Source organism: Microtus pennsylvanicus, chromosome 2, assembly GCF_037038515.1.
Source record: "Microtus pennsylvanicus isolate mMicPen1 chromosome 2, mMicPen1.hap1, whole genome shotgun sequence".
NCBI classification, from domain to species: domain Eukaryota; kingdom Metazoa; phylum Chordata; class Mammalia; order Rodentia; family Cricetidae; genus Microtus; species Microtus pennsylvanicus.
Genome location: NC_134580.1, coordinates 140995927 through 141011853, shown reverse-complemented (window position 1 = coordinate 141011853; position 15927 = coordinate 140995927). Strand labels below are relative to the sequence as shown.

The 15927-nt window shown below is 52.0% G+C and overlaps 1 protein-coding gene across 3 annotated transcripts in view; it reads left to right on the top strand.

The window, feature by feature from the left end:
- Positions 1 to 15927, top strand: part of Sulf2 (sulfatase 2) — an 81804-nt gene that overhangs the window by 34586 nt on the left and 31291 nt on the right. For all 3 annotated transcript variants that reach the window (XM_075963109.1, XM_075963108.1, XM_075963107.1), the window contains exon 3: positions 3693 to 3932. In XM_075963109.1, the coding sequence (XP_075819224.1) occupies positions 3693 to 3932 (240 nt within the window). The remainder of the gene's footprint in view (positions 1 to 3692; positions 3933 to 15927) is intronic.

Below are 15927 nucleotides of genomic sequence, written 5' to 3'. Positions count from 1 at the left end.
CCCCAGCACACATGTGAAGAAAGCCTAGGTGGCACACCTAGGCTCATCTGTAGCCTAGTTCAGGAAGGGGAAATGGGGGAGGGATAGAGACAGGAGGCTCTCATTGCTTGATGGCATCCATTTTAGCCTGTGAGGTTTGAGTTCAGTGAAGGCCCTGTATGCAGAGATCAGGTGGAGAGCAATTGAGGGAGACACCAGTCCTTTACCTCGGGCTTGCCCGAGTGTGCACATGTGCACACACACAGATCACACAAGTGATAGGCTAGGTGCCCCTATGCAGCGTTCACAAGAAGGTTGAGCAGTTGCGGGTTGTGGGGGCATCACATCTGGCAGCTAGGCGTTTGGGGGCCCTGAAGTTTAAGACCCTCAGTGGGGGAGGGGAGACTCACACCAAGAGATGTTAGGATAACCTCACCTTGGCTCTGTGTGGTGGGATGGTTTGATCACAGAAAAAAACGATGCCTGTTTTGATCTGTACGTCCCCAGGTTTATGTTGGACAGACCACGTTTAGGTTGGCTGGCTGCTTCACATGAAGCATGAGAGCTGCCCCCTTCCCCTGTGTGTGGCTGTGTCTTCCCAGCCAAGGGCTGTTAGCCCTCTGAGCCATTAGCTCATGTGTTTTCCCATTACAGAAGTGGGTTTTATAGCCCGACACTGGGCCCTTTCAGTAAAGCAGGTCACTGTCTGCAAGGGAGCCATAGTGTGTGTGCTTTTCTGCACAGACCCCTGTGTCATTTTGGCCCTAAGAATTATTCTCCTGTAACTGACTACCCACCCAGCTCTTCCCCAATGGCAGCTGCCAGGTCTGGTGACGGCATGGCGCTCCCAAGGGGGCATGGAAGCCTCCTGAGCTTCCAGCCCTAAAACATAAGAGGCAGCCCCAAACCCTGTTGACTTTGTGTCAATACAGCTTTGGGGGGGGGGTGCTTCTTGAGCCTCCAGAGGGGGTCTGATGGCTTATGGAGCCAACTTAGGTCCCCAAATGCTGAGACACTGAGCCCCTGCTGTCAGCTGTTCAGTTCTCTCTTGGGAGGTCTGAACCGTGGAGGGTCCATTTCACCCATGGCACAAGGGATCCATGGCAGAGAAATAATGCAGGAGCAGCTAGGGGGTGTGGCAGTCCTGGGGCCCAGGAACTATGGACAGGATGCTGGGCAAGAAGGAAGTGTCGCAGACGGCTGCATGGGGCCACGAGCCCAAACCAAAGGGAAGGTGGGAAACAGTGGGCCAGGGAGGAGAGCCCATAGCTAGGGGAGGTGCCACTGGGACCCTTTGAGGAAGATGGCATGAGAGAGAGAGAGAGAGAGAGAGAGAGAGAGAGAGAGAGAGAGAGAGAGCGAGAGAGCGAGAGAGCGAGAGAGAGAGAGCGAGAGAGAGAGAGAGAGAGAGAGAGAGAGAGAGAGAGAGAGACTGTCTGTCTGTCTGTCTGTCTCTGTGTGCATGCCTGTATGACTCTCTCTCTCTGTCTCTGTATGTGTGTATGTGTCTGTGTTTATCTGTCTCTCTGTGTATGTGTCTGCTCCTGTCTGTCTGTCTCTGTGTATGTGTCTGTCTTTCTGTGTCTGTGTCTGTACAGCTTCATGAGTATTGGGAACCATATTCTACACGGAGGAAAGAGTAGGCCTGGGGCTCTTAGTTGGTTTGTGGACAAAGCAGAGGTCCTGTGGCTACAGAATGGTGAGACGCGGGTTAAAGTGGAAGGGTACTGGCTACATCCTGGGGGTGTCACCCAAGTAGAAAGCAGTGATCCTAGTCCTGGGGAGAGGGGCTATCACCTGGCAAGGTCCAGTGGTAGATATATGCTCCAAAAAGAAAGGGCAGGCTCGCCAGATGGCAGAGCATTCAAATGCTGGCCCAGGAGCCGCCAGATATCGCCTGAGTAGCTGGAGGGAAGGTAGGGACTTCCAGAGCTTGATCGGATGTGGCCCACCAGGTATCAGTGGACAACCAGTGATAGCAGGAGTGGAAGATTCTGGCTTGCACCATGGTGTTTGCTAAGCTTCTGTCCCAGTTCTCATCAGAACTCTACCACTAATACCACTGGGCAGATCTGTGTTATAAAGAACAGGCTCTTACTGCTCCCAGAAACTGACATTGCTTCAAGTAGTAGAAGCCAGTTAGGGCCACCTGCCTGTCACAGTTCCACTCCCCGTCCCTGTGTGTGAACAGGTGTGGACAGCACACTCCCCTGGAGCCCCCCAAAGGGGACATCTCTGAGGGTTGGTGAGACGCCTGTGGCATCCCATCAATGCCATAAGAGATCACTTCTGTCCTCAAGGGGCCCTTGCTAAAGCCAAGAGTCAAAGGCATGGTGACCCTGCACTTCCCCAGGACACCATCACCAGGGCTTGGTGAAGGTGACATTCACCATCTGCTCTCATCTGCCACCCTCCCCACTCCATGGCCCCACCTGTCACTAAGTGCCCCACCTGTACTTCCTGTTCAGAAAGGGACGCTTTGAAAAATAACTTTGCGTATCATATGTGCTAGCAATAGCCAGCCAGCCCGAGACATTGCCCCATGTGTTAGGAATGCCAATCATGGACACCGCTCTCCACCTCAGGGACAGGCCAGTGGTCCCAAAGCTCAGATCAATTAGCAGGCGACAACAGAGGCTTTCGGCACCTGATAGATGCATGTGATCCGACATCCATTGCAGAGTGTGCTGCGGAGTGTGGCCAACTCCAGAGCTCCTGATGCGTTTGAGCTAAAAGTCAGAGCTTAACACCCCACTGTGTGCCTGACATAGTGGCGCAGGCCTTTGATCCCAGCCCTCCAGAGACAGAGGCAGGTGGATCTCTGAGTTTGAGGGCAGCCTGCTCTACAGATCGAGTTCCAGGATAGTCAGGGCTATACAGGTGGGGGATGTAGCTCAGGTGGCAGTGTTTGCCTAGTGTGACAAGTCTGTGGGTTTCATGCACAGAACGGTATAAATTAGGAATAGTGATGGAGGCCTGTGATCCCAGGACTCAGGACACGGAGGCAGGAGGGTCAAAATCATCTTTCACCACGGCAGGTGTGAAGCCAACCTGGGCTTTGTGGAGTATGAGCTAGTTAGTAATGCCTTCACTCAACTCAAAGCTCACAGGCTAGAACTGATGCCATCAAGCAATGAGAGCCTCCTGTCTCTATTCCCGCCCCCCATTTCCCTCTTCCTGAACAAGGTTATAGATGAGCCTAGGTGTGCCACACCTGCTTTCTTCACATGCGTGCTGGGAGGGTCTCACGCTTGTGCGACAGGCATGATACCAACTGAGCCACCTCCTTCGCTCTGTCTGAGTCTTTATTTGATGAAACCCTTCAACTTCTGATCCACGGCCCTGAACTGACAGATGGAATGTCCTAGCTGCACGCCTTTAATCCCAGCCAGCACTCGGGAGGCCGAGGCAGGCAGATATCTGTGAGTTCGAGGCCAGCCTGGTCTACAAGAACTAGTTCCAGGATAGGCCCCAAAGCTACAGAGAAACCCTATCTCAAACAAACAAAGATACTTAAAACCAGGTTTTTATCCAACACAGTCTCTAGTGGGACTGAGACCGGGCCCTTCCTGGTTGGGTTCGAGGTGGAGGTCTGGCCCATGCAGCCCATGGATTTCCTAAGCCTGCCTGCAGCTCCAGGCTTAGGGTTGGGAGCCCCCTAAGTTGGTCCCCGCTAGCAGACCACATGACTCACCAGTGCCCTTTGCTTGCAGGCTCCATGCAAGTGATGAACAAGACAAGGCGTATTATGGAGCAGGGTGGGGCACACTTCATCAACGCCTTCGTGACTACGCCCATGTGCTGCCCTTCTCGCTCCTCCATCCTCACGGGCAAGTACGTCCACAATCACAACACCTACACCAACAACGAGAACTGCTCCTCGCCCTCCTGGCAGGCACAGCACGAGAGCCGCACCTTCGCCGTGTACCTCAACAGCACAGGCTACCGGACAGGTGAGGACCAGGGTGAGGGTATTGGCTGAGGGGTCTCCTCAATGGATAGGTGGCCTCTTGTGCCCTCAGTGAGCATCTAGGTGAGATGCCCATACTGCACGGCTACCCACCATAAGTCTGTGTTGCAAGGAGGCCACTTGTTGGTTCCCAGTTGCTTAGCCACCTCCCCCCCCCAAGTAATCACACAGAAACTGTATTAATTAAATCACTGCTTGGCCTATTAGCTCTAGCGTCATATTGGCTAGCTCTTACATATCAATTTAACCTATCGCTATTAATCTGTGTATCACCACGTGGCAGTGGCTTACCAGATAAAGTTCCATCTGGCTCCAGTGGGGCTACATGACTTCTCTCTGACACTGCCTCCTTTCTCCCAGCATTCAGTTTAGTTCCCCCCCCCACCTGCCTATCTAAGTTCTGCCCTATCAACAAGACAAGGCAGTTTCTTTATTAACCAATGGTATTCACAGCATACAGAGGGGAATCCCACATCAAGTCTGGGTCACCTACAGAATGGGTTTCATCCCCCATTGAAGTTCCAAGTTCATTTCTATGTGTAGAAAGTAGATGTGTCTGCAGTGGGTTCTGAAAACGACCTTCTCAAAGAAACTGGGCTTTTACAAAATGGGGAGTCCAGGGAGATTGCGAATTCTCTGACAGGGAGGCCACAAGATAATCCCTGCATGAGTTTGAGGCTTGTTTCTAAAGCTGTTCAGAACTGTTTTCTTGACTGAGACCAGCCATCTGCCTGAGAAAAGGTTCCAGAATATTGAGGTTGAAGTTAGAGAGGAGTAGACATGGGGACTCGTGGGTATATTGTGGGAGTAACCAGGATGACGAAGGAAAGGGTTGCCATGGTGAGAGACCTTCGACCCACTCATATGTCTGTCAGAGGTGGAATGTACTGTGTTCCTACTTGACAAAGCTTCTGTGGCAAATTCGAAAGGCCACTTACTAGGTTCGTGTCTGAGGTCACACTATACTCCCAACCCAGCTACCTCCCCCTTGCCAAATTCTCTAGACTCAACTCACTGAACTTGCTTGAATTTAAAAAAACCAAACAAACACTCTCCTACCTTGGCAAGCAGCCTGAGCAGTTGTGAAACCAGATAATATGGCTCAGATGTTGCAAGCCCAGGGACTTACTTGCCTCTTAGTGCTATGACATTGTTTTGAGTAGGAGTGAGGAGGGGCCAGGCACCTCCTGTAGCTGACCTGCAGCGGCTGGGGCTGGGCAGCCCCTCGGATGCCCAGTGGGAGTGGGTGGTGCTTCTCCCTATATGCCATGCTCCTCCCACCATGGAACCATCCCAAAAGCGGGTTCAGCTGTAGGAACTGGCTCCTCCACATGGGCGAGCCTTGAGGGTGCAGACCCTGATGGTTTGGGGTCTTTACAGAAGGCATTGTTAGAGGTCACTGCAGGTCAGTGCTTTAGATGGTTGGGAGGCCTGAACTCGCTGGAATTGGGCTAGGTGGGGACATAGCAGGGTGGCAGCGTCTATTGGAGGGCGCACCTGCCATTCAGGACTAGAAATGATACCCACACCAGCCCCAATTTGAAACCCTCAACTGTCTTTGCATTTGAAGTTTTTTTGATTGAAATCTCTCAATGTTGAGAAGCTCAATTTATTTATTTATTTTTTTAAATTGAATGCTATGAGCCAAAGAAGATGTTGTGGCTGTGGACAGGTATGGTTCACGTGTCCTCAACAGCTCTGGCTGAAATGTAAACATGGAAACCAGGTGAATAGTAAGGCCCCCAAAAGTGTTCGTCAGCCTAGTCACCTGGTAGGCAGAAAGACCACAGCCCCACAAAGGGTTCGAGTCCTGAAAGGAGAAGTTTGTGGCATGATCAAAACAGAAACTGATGACGGAGTGAAAGTCCATGTCGGAGTCACACGGGAAACAGAGAAAAGGAATGACCTGGAAAACAGGCGGTCATCATGCCAGGCCTGCCATCCCAGCTGCTAGGGAGGCTGATGCAGGAGGATGGCAAGTTCAAGGTCATCGGGGGCAAATTCACTAATTGAGACTTTATCTCAAAATAAGAATATAAAACATGGGTTGAGGCTGGGGCTCACTGCTAAGATTTGTATGACATGTGTTTATTTTTATACTCCGAGTGTCCCCAGGGACAGAAGGTCAGTTGTCCTATCTGGCTGTACGTCAGGTTAAACCCAGCATCCATGTGGCTTCTAGGGTTAGGGTTAATTCTGGCTGAGGGAATGGAGGTACCTGCTCCTTATGGCTCTCAATCTGAATCCTTTGCTGCCTTGGTGGCCTTGATCCAGGATCTGGTCCACAGCTCAGCCCCGTATTTCTCCTTACTTCCCACTGGTGAGGATGAAGATCCGTGGGCTCACATGGCTACAGAAGAACCTGGGAGATATGTAGTCTTTCCTTTAGGTAGGTCTTTGTGCTGCTGAAAACAGATCCTGAGTGGGGAGGAGACTCTCAGTCACACCTCTGTCCTTAACCATTTGTATTAGTGATGCCCTTGACTCCAAAAGGTCAGCTGAGCTGAGAAAGACAGGTGCCAATGTTCACAGTGCAGAGCGCTGCTAATGGAGCCAGTTTAAAGAAAAATAATGAAGCTACAGTCAGGCTTGGTGATGCAAGTCTGTAATCCCAGCTCCCAGGATGGAGGCCAGAAGCTCAGGAGTTCAAGGATAACCTCTGCTACATACTAAGTTTGAGGCTGGTCAGGAAGAAATGAAGGGAGGAAGAGATGGATGGAGGAGGCAGGAGGGAAAAGGAAAGAAAACTAGCTGACCCAGTATTTCATGTAACCTCCCAACACTAAGGGGTTCAAGGACAGCCTGGCTGTGGGAGAACCTATTTTAAAAAACCAATTTTTGGGGGGGGGGCGGACCTGGAGAGACGGCTCAGCAGTTAGGAGCACTGGCCTTTCTTCTAGAGGGCCGAGGTTCAGTTCCCAGTACTCACATGGTGGCTCACAACCATTTGTAACCCCAGTTCCAGGGCATCCAGTGCCCTCTTCAGACCTCCGTGAGCACCAGGCACACGATGGTACACATTCGTGCATGGAAGCAAAATGCTCATGCACATAAGATAAACGAAAAAAGCACTTTTTGAAAATAATTTCTAAGACAGAGACTTGCATATGCTCCTCCAAATCATTGTATTTCCAGGACTGAACTTGAACTTTTGATCCAACTGCTCTACCTCCCTAGTTAATGTGGTGCTGTGTGAGCCCCCACATGCTAGGGGAGCACTCTACCAACTGAGCCCCACCCCAGCCCACACTGTTAATGAAGGTTTAGCACTAACTGCAATGGGTTGATGTTTGAAGCACGCAGACTATGAAGTCTCTGTGGGACAACATGTAATTTGTGCCACAAATGTCAGGTGTCATGACATGAGGTCCTCTCATGTCCTCATCTCAACACGTTTTCCCAGGGATCCGAGGAGCCTGGCTCTCTCTGAGGACCCCTCTGGCCCCTGTTGACAGCTGAGTCTCCCCCAGGCTGTGTGTGTTACCTCGTGGCTGAGTTTGACAGCGTGCTTGGCTTATTGTCGGTCACTGGTCCTGTAGTCTTCTGGCGCCACTCCTGTCCCGCCTCTCTTAAAAAATCAGCAGGCTCACTGCTCAGTCACCTTAGCCTGCGTCTGCATCGTCCATGTTTGTGAGGGACAGACAAGGGTTGAAGCCAAAGGTGCTGGGTTTCAGCACGATAAACATCCACTGGTTAATGCAAGTTTCTGGCTATGGCTCCCGTCGAATCAGAAGCTTGCATATCCTGTATAAGCACCCGCAGCCTGTTCATCATTTTCCTGTGTTCCTGGTCCCTGGCCCCCTCAACCCAGGGTGAGCCACCAGCAGCCCTGGTTGTGTTGCATGTCCCCAGCGTAAATCCCTAACAAGACACAGTGGGCTCTGGGGGAGGTAGGGAGACTGGAGCACAGAACTCAGATTTCCAGATACTGTTGTGGGGGATAAAGAGCCTTTTCCAGCATTTTCTACCAGCCAGATACAGCTAAGGTCTTCCCTCTTCATACAGCCATATGAGTTCAGCAACCCCACATGGTCCCATGGCTGCTAGACTGTAGTGGCAATGGTGGTGCACCCCCAACACATGTTCTAGAATGTTTCCGGGGAACCTGGAGCAAACCATTCGTTAGATGCTCGCATTCTGTCAGACTCTCCTCGGGGTGCTGTCTCACTTAGGGTTTCTATTGCTGTGAAGAGACAATGACCACGGCGACTCTTATAAAGGAAACCATTGACTTGAGGTGGCAGCTTACAATCCAGAGGTTCAACCCACTATCCTCATGGCGGGTAGCAAGGCGGCATGCAGGCAGACATGTGGCTGTCTACATCATGATCAGAAGGCAACAGGAAGTGGACTATGACACTGGGAGTATCTTGAGCATAAGAGAGCTCAGAGCCCACCCCCACAGTGACACACTTCCTCCCACAGGGCCACACCCACTTCAACAATGCCACACCTCCTAATAGTGCTGCCTCCCTATGATGTGGGAGCCAATTACATTTAAACGACCACAGGCGCTGTTTTCAGATTGTACTATGTAGCCCAGTTCTTTTCATTCTTCTCACAGAGTTGGGGAAGGACACCGACTGAGGACTTAGGTTCCATTATTGACTGTGGGTGGTCGCCACCCTGTAGCCTTGGTGTGCTAATACCTGCAGAGGCCAGCATGTGGAGGGTTTGGTACTAAGCACCCTGACAATCACTGCTACATAAAGGCAGACGTGTGTGCATGTGTGCATATGGCCCTGAAGAGGCTTCAAGTCAGAAGGACGCCCCCCATATTACTTTCCCTCTGTGACCGCCCCCTCTCCTACCTCCTTGTCCTACTGTGAGCCCCATCAGACTGTGTCCACCTGCGCATTGGCATCTCTCTTAGGGTCCTCATGTGTCAAACTCAAGTGCCAAATTTGCCCTCTGGCATCTCTCTTAGGATCTCCATGTGTCAAACCCACCATGCCCAGCCTTCCCACTGGCATCTCTCTTGGGGTCCCCATGTGTCAAATCCACGATGCCCAGCCTTCCCGCTGGCATCTCTCTTGGGGTCCCCTGTGTCAAACCCACCATGCCCAGCCTTCCCGCTGGCATCTCTCTTGGGGTCCCCATGTGTCAAACCCACGATGCCCAGCCTGTCCTCTTTATTCACTGTTCCCCTCACTAGAGCTGCTCGCTGGCTCTCCCTTAGCACTTCCAACTTCCGTTCACTCAGGCCGAGTCCTTAGAGCCAGGCTTAATTTTTCATCCTTCCTATCACAGTCAGTCCACCAACCCCTCCCCCCACTACTCTTCCTAAAACATGTCTGAGCCCCTCCACCTTCTCCCCATCCCATCCCCCAGGCTTCTCTGTCCCACCGTCATCCTCAAGGTCTCTCCTTCCTGGTCCTTTTCCATCCTCCACACAGCGAGCAGTGCGGTGTGCCATCAGGACCTCTGCTGCTGTCTGCTAAGAATGGAGACCCTCACAGCTGCCGTGGGGTCCCTAGGAACTGCCCCTCCTGTCCATCTTGGCCTCCCCCATCCCTGTTAGTAGCTCCACCCACAGGGGTTCCTTCCTGTTGCTCAGTCAGTGGATCGGGCACACACCTTGGGGCCTCCGTACTTTTCCTCTATGGCAATGCTTCTCCACCTGTGGGTTGTGACCTCTGTGGGGGTCGAATGACCCTTTCACGGGGGTCACCCAAGACTATCAGAAAATGCAGATATTTACCTTATGGTTCATAACAGTAGTAAAATTACGGTTATGAAGTAGCAACAGAAATAATTTTATGGTTGGGGGGTCACCATAACATGAGGAAGGGAATTAAAGGGTCACAGTCTTAGGAAGGTTGAGAACCACTGGTCTACAGAATCTTCAAAAAACTCTCATGACTTGCTTGCAACTCCCCCACCCCCATCTGTGTTCCGGTGTCCCCAGAGAACCCTTCTGTGAACACCCCGGTTCCTCATCTCCTTACACGGTTTCTTTTCCTTCTGAGCCGTGGCACCACCCAGCCGGGATCTGTGAATCTGGCCTTCCCCTGTTTGTTACCTTCCCCCTCTTGACAGGCTCCCTGCCCTGGATCTTGCTTCCTCTAACTCTTTCTCCCACATGGCTTGTTGACTGTCTGTGCTGACTTCCCTGCTATGTCTCCTAGGCCCAAGAGCTCCTGGCCTACAGTGGGTGCGTGGATTGCTTCCCGTGCCCCTTCCTTAGCCAGCAGCCCACCCCATCACCTCTTTGATCTTTCTGCACACGCAGGAGAGACTTCAGCTGTCCTGGACGCTTCTCGGGGCCTGGTGCAGCTGTCCCCGCCTTCACAATGGCAGCCTTTTTTGCCCTTGGCCTCCCTTCTGCTTGTCTGCTGCTGGCTTCCTCTCCCCTGAGTGCACACAAGCACACAGGGACACACTTGAGCGTGTGCACACACGCGCGCGCGCGCGCACACACACACACACACACACACACACACACACACAGCCCTTCTTGCCCAGTCCAGCTGCACATCACCCCGCTGCCTGTCCTGTGACAGCAGAGTTTCCATCTGCCCCCTAGAGTCTGGGCTCTTCAGCAGTAAAGACCCCCTGAGGGACTTGCCTCCCGGCACAGGGGTCTGGCCTTCCCCATCACATCTGCCTCTTGTACTGAGCTCAGTGTCCTTTAGCTGAGCCAAGCATGGTGGCACGCCTGTAATCTCAGCCCATAGGAGGCAGAGGATACTAGGAGAATCTGGAGTTCAAGCTATCCTTGTCTATGTATTAAGTCTGAGACTAGCCTGGGCTACGTGAAACCATCTTGAACAACAAAATGAACTGGAGAGATTGCTCAGCAGTTAAGAGCACTTACTGCTCTTGCAGAGGACCCAGGTTTGGTTCCCAGCACTCACATGGCAGCTCACAATCATCTGTAACTCCAGTTCCAGGGGATCTGGTGCCCTCTTCTGGCCTCCATTTGCACCAGGCATATATGCAGTGCACATATACACATGCACATATTCACATATACACATGAAACCAATCTTGTTAAAACCTTAAGCCCTTTCTTCAATACCTTTAAGATCTGTATAAGAAAGGCACTGGGCTCCAGCTCTAACATTACTTGTGACCGAGTTGGGACTCTTCCCTGAGCCTCAGTACAGCAGTGTTAGGACATGATAAGTCGCCCCATGCCCATGATGTGCACTGCCCCAAGGATGGTGTGACTGGGTCCCACAAACTCCGGAGGAGAAAGGCCCTGTGAGGGAGAGGACGCGTGGACTGGGAGATGATTGTTCTGTTAGTAGAGTGCTTGCCACTGAAGCATGGGGACCTGCGTTTCATTCCTGGGTCCCCTATAAAAAGCCAGACATGGAGCACGCGCCTCTCATGAACCCTGGAGAGACAGATGGGAAGCCTCCTTGGGGCTCATTGGCCAGCCAGCCTAGCCAATTGGGGAGGTTCAGGTTCAGTAAGAGATGTCTCAAATACTAAGGTAGAGGCAGGAAAGATGGCTCAGCAGGTAAAGGTACTTGCTGCCAAGCCTGGTGCAGTGGCCTCAGCTTGATCCTCAGAACCCACATGGCGGGGAGGTAGGGTGCAGGTTGGATAACTCCTGCAGGGTGTCCTCTGGTCTCCACAAATACACACACACACATGCACACAAACACAAATATAAAATACAAATAAATGTTGCCAACAGTTAAAGGGGGAGAAGCTGAGCGATTGAGGACAGAAGACCCATGACACTGGTCTCTGGCCTCCATACTTACTTACACATATGTACACATATATATACCACACACAAATAAGGAAAAGGTGGAGGAAGCAGGTGTGACTGCCCTCAGTGCCCTGAGCACTAGGTGTGTGGCGTAGGTGGTCGAGGTGTTCACTTGAGCCCTGACAGTGTCCCTGGGCCACACCAAGTGTTCCTAGCATCGCAGAAAACAAGTGTCACAGCCCAGGAACGTAAGAGATGCTTCTCCTCTGATAGTTCTGGAAGCCAGATGTCCCAAATCTTCCGTCCCCAGGGTCAGGCTCTGAAGTTCCAAGGGGCTTCTATTCCCATCTCCTCAGGTCTCCAAATCCTAGCGCCTTGTGGCTAGTGAGCACATCTCTCCATTTCCGTCTTTGTCTTCACATGGCTCTCAGCTCCAGGTATCTCTGTCCAAATTCTCCAGGCACTCACCTGGAGTGTACCCTGACCCACTGTAACCTTGTCTTAATTTGATCACAGAAGCCAGGGTACCAGGGATGAGAGCGGTTATCAGGGATAAGTAGGGGTATCAGGGATGAAAGCAGGTCTTAGGGATGAGAGAGGGGACCAAGGGTGAGAGCAGATATCTGGAGAGACACAGTATGGCTCACATGTTCACTTCCCACAGGCTGCTGTCCTCCCTTCCAGTGCCACCCTCGGGCCTGACTTCAGTAGAATGGGACAGAAGAAGAAAGGCTTTGATGTCCAAAGCACCTCTACATTTTATTTGGTGTTTGAGACAAGGTCTTTTGTAGCCAGTTTAGCCTTGAACTTGCAATGTGTACTACTACCTCCCCAGTACTGGGATCATAGCTGTGTGCCTCCATGCCTGCCCACTGGTTTTTAACTCTGTGACCACAAGGCTAACTTACACCAAGCTCACCCAGGGGAGAGATTAGGCCGTCTAATTGCAAGCCTTTTTCTCAAGGGAGCACAGCGCCCCCTATGGACCAAATCCATAAAAGCATTTCTGGCAGTGACAAAGGATGCTGGCTGCTTCCTGAAGCAAGGGACTTTGGTGGCTGCTCTGCAGTCCACTTGGCTTCTACACTTCCCACCAAGTCATTCATCTGCGTGAATTTTCTTATGCTTATTATTCTGATTCTTGAACCTGAGTCTCTTTTGTCTATGAATAAAGGAGGGTTGTTGGGTTGGGTTTTGGTGTTTTTGTTTTTGGCAGCATTTTAATATGCTCCAGGTTTCCCAGCATTAGACGTGACAGGATACGATGTTATAATTGAATGCAAACTTTCCCAAGAGTTATTCCTCATTTCTGAAAACCCCGTCCCTGACGGCAGTGGCAGCCAGTATTTGAATTGCAAATGCCATGCGCCCACCAGCCTGCACTGGGACTCTGTCTCCATGGTGGCACCTGACTGCCACCCCATGTCTCCTTGACGGATATGCTGGGGAAGTTTCCTCTTGAAACCTCCCTTTGTTAGAAACCTCCCAGCTTTTCTTTTTCTTGAAGATTGCCGTTTTAGCGTTCTGTCAATCTTGGGAGGCCACTGGCTTAGGACATTTTTTTTCAGCTGCGGATTCTTTGTGTGTGTGTGGGGGGGGGTCTTACAAACTGGTTATTATGGGAAAGGACCATCGGTGAGATGCCCTGGGAGCAGCTTCGAGGGGTCCATTAGTGTTTCAGCCCCTGAGGTGATGTGACCTGCTGCTGACCAATCCTCTAGCCTTGCTGTAAAGGGTCCTGTGGATTCTCCACCCCTACTCTGTCACATCCTCTGCACTTCAGAGGGCTGACGAGATGGCCTAGTGGTCAGATCCCTGGCACCCTGGTAAAGGTCAGGATAAATGAGCCCACCTATAGTACCAGTATCAAGAGGAGAGGATGAGATCCCTGGAGCAAGCTGGTAGAATTGGCTAATTCTGGGTTCATGTGGGAGACCCTACTTCAGTATGTGAAGTGGAGAGCAAATAAGGAAGACATCCAGTCACCTCTGCGCTCGCTCTCTCTCTCTCTCTCTCTCTCTCTCTCTCTCTCTCTCTCTCTCTCTCTCTCTCCCTCTCCCTCCCTCCCTCTCCCTCTCCCTCTCGTGTGTGCCCACATGTGCATGCAAGTGTGCATGCCTGCCTGTCTGCATGTCTGTCTGTCTGCATGTCTGTCTGGAAGCCCTGGGTTTGCTCCCCAGCAGTGCATGTAGGTGTGGTGGTTTACACCACAATCCCAGCACTCAGAGAGCTGAGGGAGGATTGAGAGGTCAAGGCCAGGTTATCCTGATGATGACTCAGCAGGCCTGGGCCTCTCCCTGATGCTAGGAACTCCTTCCCTGCTAACTAGGTTTGTAGGGAATGAATGGGCCCTGTCATTTGCTACTGCTGCCTGAGTCCTGCAGGGGAGGCTGAAGCCTGCATTCATTTAGAAACAAGCCACCCTCCAGGTCCCCTGCACCTCCGTCCAGCCTTGGCCTAATGCCCTGGGGTCATCCACAACCCAACCCTCTCTCCATAGCAACAGCCTCACTAGGAAGAGGCAGGTGTGTGTGTGGGAGCCTAGAAGGAATGGGCTCAGCCCTGATGATTAACTAAGCACCCCTGCCCTCCAAAGAGGACAACAGGGGAAAAAAATGAAAAAAAATGGCACACTGGTTAAACCGTCCCCTGGCTGTTCTGACTTCTTCAGATAGATCCACAGCTCCTTCTCGGTGGGCTTGCCCGTTCACATCTCCCGCTGCCTCTCACTCTGATCATGCTGAGGCCCTGGTCCCCTCTGCTGGTTTTTAAGCATGCACGGCCGGTCCTGCCCTGGGACCTTTGCACTTGCCTCTGCCTAAAACACAGTTCACGCGCCTTGCCATTGGGAACTTTCCTGACCCACCCCACTCTTCTCGGGTGTCTGTCAGCACGCCCTACCCAGCCCCAGCTGTACAAAGATGAGTACTTGAATGCGTGCCGGGCAGGGAAGGAAAACAGATGTCCACCACGGAAATGTAGCAATGGTCGGGAGCTGTGTTGAGGGCTCTGGATTTAGCCTTCGGCCCCACGTAAACCAAGCAGGCTGGCACATGTCTGTCTATAATTCTAGCATCCAGAAGGTAGAGGCATAGGAGGATCAGGAGTTCAAGGTCATTCTTACTGACAGCTATTTCCCAGCCAGACTGGGCTACAAGGGACTCTGTCTCCACAACAGGGAGGGAAGGAAGGCAGGCAGCAGAGGCCTGCCTCTCAGTGGGGGTGGCGGGGGGCTTTTCTACAGCCTCGGACCCTCACTCTCATACCCACGGCTCCTTGGACCGGAACCATCCCCCATCTTTTCTCGGCCTCCACTTGTCTCATTTTGGAACACTCCTGTGTGGCCATCCAGAGTGTAACCACACTGATTTAAGTTGATTTATCCTGCTCTCTGGCAGTTCACCATGCGAACACAGAGTGAGCCGCACAGTAATCTCGTGAGCAGCAGCCCCGAGTGAAAGAGAGCTGCTTGCGAGACTCAGAGGAGCTTGCTGCAGCCTGAGACTGTGGGGCTCCATCTCTGCCTCCACAGCCCAGACGGTCTGTCTGCCAAAAACCTGAAGACTTCAGGCCTGGGGCACGTCACGTGTAATAGTTACAGCAGCCTGGACTTAGTCAAAGGCCACCTTCTCATAACTGTTCACGGGGACCCCCAGCTCCCCCAGCTTAGTGGGATTGTTTCTGCCACTCAGACCAGGAGGCCCATACCCCAAAACTCAGGGACAACAGGTCCAAGTTGTCACTGTAGGTGCCAGAGGAGGGATCTGAACTCCTGGACCTGCTTACCTTCTGTTGGGTATGTGTTAAAGTACGGGTAAAGCCATTATCCTGCATGCCCACTGCAGGAAGTAGATGAAGGGGGAGGTGTACCTGCATCCTAGGATGGCCTAATCAGAAGTCACTCACGTCTGGACGCCACTTTGACTTGTGGAAGAAAACGCCCAGAGTCACAAAGGAAGCCAACGTTTTTATAAACTGGTGTGGGTCTCCTTCCACACGTGTATCCGGGCTGTATTGCTGCTGGTGGGCAGGTCTGGGACCAGGGGTGATATTTTAAGTGTCTGCAATGACTGTCCCGTGATAGGTAGATGTCCCTGATTTCAGTGATGATCGAGTCCCCAGTCCTGTCACTGAAGTGTGTACCCTTCCCTCAGGATTGTAGGGAATGCTAGTTAGGGGTTAAAAAAAATAAACAAACGTGAATTCCCCCTCCCAAGTTCACAGACTGCCTGAATTCTGGCTCCAGACAGCAGATGAGGAAACTTCCTGGAGCTGGAGAGATGATTTAGTGTTGGTTAAGGGGAGGGCCTGA